Source organism: Aureococcus anophagefferens (assembly GCF_000186865.1).
Source record: "Aureococcus anophagefferens unplaced genomic scaffold AURANscaffold_229, whole genome shotgun sequence".
NCBI lineage: Eukaryota > Pelagophyceae > Pelagomonadales > Pelagomonadaceae > Aureococcus > Aureococcus anophagefferens.
Window position 1 is genome coordinate 3,218 of NW_008705767.1, and position 6,628 is coordinate 9,845.

At 71.2% G+C, this 6,628-nt stretch overlaps 4 protein-coding genes across 4 annotated transcripts in view; 2 read left to right on the forward strand and 2 right to left on the reverse strand.

Moving 5' to 3' along the window:
• The window catches only part of AURANDRAFT_68588 (hypothetical protein), a gene marked incomplete at both ends in the record, with an annotated part of 3,691 nt that extends 3,207 nt beyond the window's left edge, over positions 1-484 (reverse strand). The window contains one exon of the mRNA XM_009044294.1: positions 33-484. Coding sequence (XP_009042542.1) covers positions 33-484 — 452 coding nt within the window. The remainder of the gene's footprint in view (positions 1-32) is intronic.
• Positions 485-780: 296 nt separating this feature from the next.
• On the forward strand, positions 781-993 carry AURANDRAFT_34914 (hypothetical protein; the record flags this gene model as incomplete). Its single annotated transcript, XM_009044291.1, has 1 exon — positions 781-993. A coding segment is annotated over one exon (213 nt), but the record flags the coding sequence as incomplete, so codon positions are not given.
• Positions 994-1,446: 453 nt separating this feature from the next.
• Positions 1,447-1,968, forward strand: AURANDRAFT_5711 (hypothetical protein; the record flags this gene model as incomplete). The annotated part of the gene is made up of 1 exon (XM_009044292.1): positions 1,447-1,968. A coding segment is annotated over one exon (522 nt), but the record flags the coding sequence as incomplete, so codon positions are not given.
• Positions 1,969-4,716: 2,748 nt separating this feature from the next.
• Positions 4,717-6,628, reverse strand: part of AURANDRAFT_68590 (hypothetical protein) — a gene marked incomplete at both ends in the record, with an annotated part of 3,015 nt that continues 1,103 nt past the window's right edge. Inside the window, one exon of the mRNA XM_009044293.1 lies at positions 4,717-6,583. Within this exon, the coding sequence (XP_009042541.1) occupies positions 4,717-6,583 (1,867 nt within the window). The remainder of the gene's footprint in view (positions 6,584-6,628) is intronic.

Below are 6,628 nucleotides of genomic sequence, written 5' to 3' on the forward strand. Positions count from 1 at the left end.
CCTCGGTGACCTCTTCTGATTCGTCGTCGTACCAGACCGAGTTCGCGTACTGCCACCACGTGCTGAACCAGACCGTCGTCAGGCAGAGGATCTGGAGGTACATGCACAGCAGGGTCAAGAGCCAGTAGACGAAGCTCTTCAGCCGGAGCGGCTCGTGCATGATCCGCGCGGACACGCGGAAGTAGAAGGAGTCGTTGGCGATCTCGTAGAGCTTGTCGATGGGCTTGAAGCTCACCTCGGCGCTCGCCTCGAGGCACACCGCCTTCTCGTCGTCGTCCTCCGAGTCGTCGAGGACGCTCTCCTCGAGGAGCGTCAGGCGCTCGCGCACCGCCGCCAGGGCGGCGGTCGTGGTGTCGTGCAGCTCGTCGACCGTCGGCGGCTGCTCGCGCTTGGCCAGCAGCGCCTCCTTGCGCTTCAACTTCTTTTCCTTCCGCCGCCGCCGCCGCGCCTCGCGCTCGTCCTCCGAATCCCGGTCCTCCTCCATGAAGGCGCCGAGGTCGCGCTGGAGCTCGGGCTGGAGCTCGGGTGCGCCGCAGCAGCTGATGCCGTCCATGACCTCCACGGTTCTTATGCTGCCGTTCGCAGCCCGAGCCTCAACGAGCAGTCAGTGCATCTTCAGTGCCGGCAACACTGGCCGACGCACGGTCGCGCCGTGATTTTATACACCGCCGTCCGCCAACGACCTCGACGGGTTCGCAGCGCTTTCGTCGGGTTCGCAGCGCTTTCGCACCGCGCCGAAAGCCTTGTACGCGTCCGCGAGCGCGCCCAACCGCGACCACCATGGGCGTCTACCTCAGCCGGCCCGACACTCGCAAGGAGTCGGAGTCCGGCGACGCCGGGAACCGCTGCGAGTACGGCGCGTCGTCGATGCAGGGGTGGCGCAAGGGCCAGGAGGACGCCCACATCGCGGCGGACGTCGGCGGCACGGCGGTCTTCGGCGTCTTCGACGGCCACGGCGGCCGCGAGGTGTCCAACTTCACGGCGAAGCACTTCGCGGCGACGCTCACGAGCCAGCCTTCGTTCGGCACGAACCTCGGCTCCGCGCTCGCGGGCGCGTTCCACGGCATCGACATGCTCCTCGAGGACCCGTCGAACTACGGCGAGCTCGAGGGCTTCAAGCGGGACCCGCGGCCCAAGCTCGGCGCCGACGGCGGCGCGGCGGCCGGCGGCGCCGCGCCGGCCGACGGCGGCGACGACGACGACGGCGGCCGCATCCCCATCTCCGAGGCCGTCGACATGTTCGCCAAGCTCATGAGCCTCAAGAAGGCCAACGAGGGCGGCGGCGCGCCGCCGCCGGGCGCCGCCGCGCCCGCCGCGCCGCCCGCGGGCCTGCCCGCGGCGGGCGCGCGCGCGTCGCAGGCCGCGCGCGCGCAGCGCGACGCGGCGTCCATGATCCTGCCCCGGGGCGAGAACCAGGTCTGCCGCCTGCCCGACTCGCCCGTGACCGCCGGCGCGACGTCCGTCGTCGCCGCCGTCCGCGGCGACACGGTCATCGTCGCGAACGCGGGCGATTCCCGCGCGGTCTTGTGCCGCAAGGGCGTCGCCGTGCCGCTGAGCGAGGACCACAAGCCCGCGAACGCGGGCGAGTCGGAGCGCATCCTCGCCGCCGGCGGCTTCGTCACGGCCCAGGGCCGCGTCAACGGCAACCTCAACCTGTCGCGGTCGCTCGGGGACCTCAAGTACAAGGGCAACAAGGCGCTCGGCCGCGACCGGCAGATGATCACGGCCGAGCCCGACGTCGCGGTCCACACGCTCGTCGCCCGCGACGACGAGTTCATGGTCCTCGCCTGCGACGGCGTCTGGGACGTGCTGTCGAACCAGGAGTGCGTCGACTTCGTCCGGGAGCGCATCGCGACGACGCCGCCCGCGGTGATCGCGGAGCAGATCTTCGACCGGTGCATCGCGGACGACCCCAAGACGACCCAGGGCATCGGCGGCGACAACATGACCGCCGTCATCGTCAAGTTCAACTGGGCGTCCTAGGGCCCCCTGCCCCCGCCCCCCGGATATCGTACTAGAAGCCGAGTCGCCCGCCGCCCATGGGCAGCGGCCGCCGGAAGATCGTCGCCGCGTCCGGGTGCTTGCAGCTCGCCGCGGGCGCGCGCGCGAGCGTCGCCCGCGGCCGCGCGTCCTCGAACAAATCCCGGTCGAAGAGCGGCGCCGGCGGCAGCGCCGGCCGCTTCAGGAGGAACCGGACGAGCTTCGACGGCGCGACGGCGAGCGTCGGAGGCCGCCGCGGCGCCGCGGCGATGCGGCCGAGCGCGCGCAGCGCGGACACGTCCGGCGCCGCGACCCGGTCGTCGCCGGGCCGCGCCGCCTCGTCCCGCAGGATCTGCTCCTGGAGGTCCGCGAGGTGGCGCTTCCGCGCGTCCGTGTCGCCGCGCATGCGCGCGATGAAATCCGCGAGCGCTTTTTCCCCGAGCTTCCGGCCCTTCGTCGCCGGGTCGGCCAGGTCCCGCCGCAGCGCCGCCAGCGACTGCTCGCGCTTGACGATGTCGTGCATCATGCGCTCCACGAGCGCGCGCGCCTCCTCGGGCGCGAGCGCGCGCCGTCGCGGCGCGGGCGTCTCGGGGAGCGGCTCCGCGCGGACGACGGGCCGCGCGAGCCGGTCGAGGGCCGCGCGCGTCTCCGCGGGCAGCGGCCTCAGCGGCTTTGGCGGCGCGGGGAGCGCCTCGAAGCGCGGCCGCGCGCTGCCGTAGATCGACGCGGAGAGGTCCGCGACGACGGGCGCGCGTCGTACCGCTTCTTCCGGCGCGTCTTCGCGCGCGGGCGCGTCGAGGCGCTGCGCCGCGGCTTCGAGGATGGCCCGGCTCCGGTCGTTGACGAAGCTCCGCTTCGGGCCCCGCCGGAGGTGCGCGGGCTTCAATTGCTCCCGGGCCTCGCAGTCGAGGAGCTCCGTGAGCGACGGCGGCAGGCCGTCGTCCGTCGCGGCCCTGGGCGGCGGGCCCGCGGGCAGGGCCGCGGCGCAGCGGTAGATGCCGTCGGGCGCGCCGGCGCCCCGCTTGACGAGGCCGAGGCTCTCGCCGTTGCGCGGCAGCTTGTCGGACAGCCCCGTGACGAGGTAGCCGCCGCGGCGCAGCACGCCCGGCGCGCAGACGGCGGCGAGCGCCTTCGCCGCGGCGGCCTGGGACAGGTACAGGAAGAGGGAGTAGCGCGAGCTCACGAGGCAGAACGGCCCCGGCGGCGGGTCGTCGCGCGCCGCGTCCGCGCGCGCGAACGCGACGCGGGACCGAATCTCCGACCGGAGCTCGTAGGTCGGCGGGCTGCCCTCGCGCGCGTCGAAGCAGCGCGACACCCACTCCACGGGCAGGTTCGTCACCGCGTGGCCGTCGAAGACGCCGTTCCTCGCCCGCTCCAGGCTCGCCTCGTCGACGTCCGTCGCGACAATGTCGAGGCGCACGCTAGGGAACCGCTCCGCGAGCGCCGCGTGCCACGCGATGGCCAGCGAGTAGGGCTCCTCGCCGCCGGCGCAGCCCACGGACCAGACGCGCACCACATTCGTCCCCGAGGTCGCCGCGTCGCGCGCGAGGCCGTACAAAATGCGGTCGACGACGTAGAGGAAGGCCTCGGGGTCGCGACCGAAGCGGCTGTAGGTCCGGTAATCCTCGATGCGGCCGGGGTCCGCGGGCATGGCGCGAGGTTGTGCCAGGCGACGCCGAGCCGGCTCGGGAGACGACGGCCGCCTTCAGCGTCGCCGCGAAAGCGGGGCAGCCATCGTTGGCCGCTGGGACGCGACGGCAGCAACGTCCTGAGCGCCGGCAAAGAGCAGCTCGCTCGTCGAGGCGTCAAGGCCTCCACCTCGTCGACGCGCCGCCGCCGGCCGCGATGAGCGCGCCCTGGCAGCGCTCGTCGCTGCCGACGACGGTCAAGCAGTGCGCGAACTGCCACATACGCCAGTGCAAGATCCACCCGCTCCAGGACCACGGCGCCGCGTCCGCCAAGCTCACGAGCCGCGCCAAGGACTCGACGCTGGACAAGATGTACGACGCCCTGGTCGCGCCGCAGATCAGCAAGTACCGCGCGGACCTCGAGGCGCGCGACGGCGGCGCCGACGACGCCTACCGGGATTCGCTGCGCAAGGACCGCGAGAAGAGCGCGAAGCGGAAGCGGCGCGACGTCGGCGACGACGCGCTCGCGCTCGGCGCGTCGGGCCTCAACGGCAACGTCGTCCACTTCATGGCCGCCCGCGGCGACGGCGCCGGCGACTCCAGCGACGACGACGCGGGGCGGCGGAAGGACCGGAAGCGCATGAAGAAGGAGCTGAAGAAAGTGAAAAAGGAGGCGAAGAAGCTCAAGAAGAAGCGGAAAAAAAAGGACAAGAAGAAGAAGGACAAGAAGAAGAAGGACGCCAAGGGCGACGCGTCGTCCGACGACGACGCGAAGAAGGACGCCAAGGGCGACGCGTCGTCCGACGACGACGCCTCCGAGCCGCGCGCGGACTCGCGGCGGCGGGAGGACGGCGAGGCGTCGTCGTCCGACGACGACGGCGAGGGCAGCCCGCCCGTCGAGCTCCCCGCGATCCTCGCGTCCAGCGACTCGTCTTCGGACGGCGCCGCATAACGCTGTCTTTGAGTTAGGGCAAGGTACCGACTCGGAGCCGCAGTAAAACGCTGTCTTTGAGTTAGGGCGGGGTACCGAGCCGCAGTGAAGCCGCGAAGCCGCGGTCGAGGGGGGGGGGGGGGGGGAGGGACGCGCGAGGAGCGAGGCGGGGCTCGGCTAGAGCATCTTCACCTGGGGCTGGGCCGGCGGGTCCTCCATCATGTCCTGCGATCCCACGCCGCAGCAATCGACGCCGACGCCCGGTTGGTCGATGAGGTGCTTCGTCGCCCCCGGGCTGAGCGTCGTGGCCTCGACGTCGTCCCGTTCGGCCGGCGGCGGCGGCGGCGGCAGGTCGACGACGCCGGCCTCCGGCGACGGCGGCAGGTCGACGAGGAGCCGCGGCGGCGGCAGGTCGGCCGTCGGCTCGTCGTCCGCGGCGTCCGGCGCCTTCTCCTCGGGCGCGTCGCCGTCGGCGGCGGGCGCGGCGTCGTCGTCGCCCGGCGGCGGCACGTCGGCGAGCATCATCTCGGACTTGGCGCGCGACACGAGGGGCGCGAGCTCCGCGTCCTCGTTGTTGACGATGAGGTCCTCGAGGTGCGCGCGGAGCGACTCGGGCTTCGCGTAGGCCATGGCCGCGGGCAGCCAGTGGATGAGGCACCAGTGGCCCACGCAGAGCAGGATCGTCGCGATGGTGATGATCGCCGCGTCGCCGCGGTCGCCGCGCATGGCCTTGATGAGCGCGCTCTGGATCTCGACGTCGCAGTCCTCCTCGATCTCCGACGCGTACCAGCGGTGCGTGCCGTAGGCACTGTCGCTGAGCTCGAAGAAGCAGGACTTCTCCGCGGTCTCCTTGAAGATCCGGAGGCTCGCCTTGATGCCCGGCAGGAGGTCGAAGACCGCGCGGCACGTGGCCTTGTTGCCCAGCGCGATGATCACGAAGTGGAAGAAGATGAGCAGCCCGCACACGAACAAGAGCACGTCGATGAAGAGGTAGATGAGCCAGAAGCGGACGACGTAGTGGACGTCGCAGGCCGACTCCGCGGCCTGGTTGTAGCCGTAGACCACGGACTTGCGCGCCATCTTGTAGGCCATGTTGTAGTTCTTCGACGCGCGCGCGCCCGCCGTGTCCGCGAACGCCGCGTTCGCCGCGTCCGCGAGCTCGCGGCAGCGCCGCTCGTAGCGCTTGGGCATGACGCGCTTGTAGGACTCGTCGTACAGGTAGTAGATGAACTCGTTGACGCCTAAACCCGGGCAGTAGACGACGTACAAGATGAAGAGGAGCATGAGGCCGTGGAGGAGCATGAGGCCGACGTAGACGAGGATGACGAGGTCCACGTTGACGTCCATGAGCATGTGCGCGACCATGTCGATGAGCTGGACGATGCCCTTGAAGAGCTTGGCCGTGTTCTTGTAGTTCTTGGCCATGGCCTGCAGCGCGTCGTACTCGTCGTTGTCCATGCACGGCGGCGGGTCCATGCGGTCGCTCGAGTAATAGTTGTCGTCGTCGGAGAAGTTGGCGCGGTGGCCCGTGAGGTTCCCGCGCACCCAGGTCGGGAAGGACGTCGGCACGGCCGACGGCGCGCCGGTCGTCGGCGTCGCCGTCGGGTAGGCCGTCGTCGGCTGGTCGCTCGGCGCGGCCGTCGGGAGCGACGTCGGGTAGGGCGTCACCGTCGTCGGCGGGAACGTCGCGTCGTCGTCCACGCCGTAGAGGCGCCGCAGGCAGTCGGAGACGTCGCCGACGGAGTCGGACGCGGATCGCGCCTTCCGCGCGAAGTTGATGTAGCGATCGGCCTCCTCGTAGTCGTCGCAGAGCGTGCCCGTCGAGTCGACGCCGTCGAGGTAGCCGGACGCGTCGCCGCCGTCGCAGGCCGTCTCCTGCTGGTAGTTGGAGATGCCCATGTCCGCCGTGACCTCGTTCATGCTGTCCTCGAGCGCGACGATGGCGTCCGCGAACTCGCCGACGGAATCCGACAGATCCTCGGCGTAGTCGACCCACTCGACCCAGCTCATGTTGTCGTAGTCCGCGTGCGCCTGCTTGACGTCGCTCTTGAGGTTGCAGAGCGTCGTGCACTGCTTCGCCAAACCCATG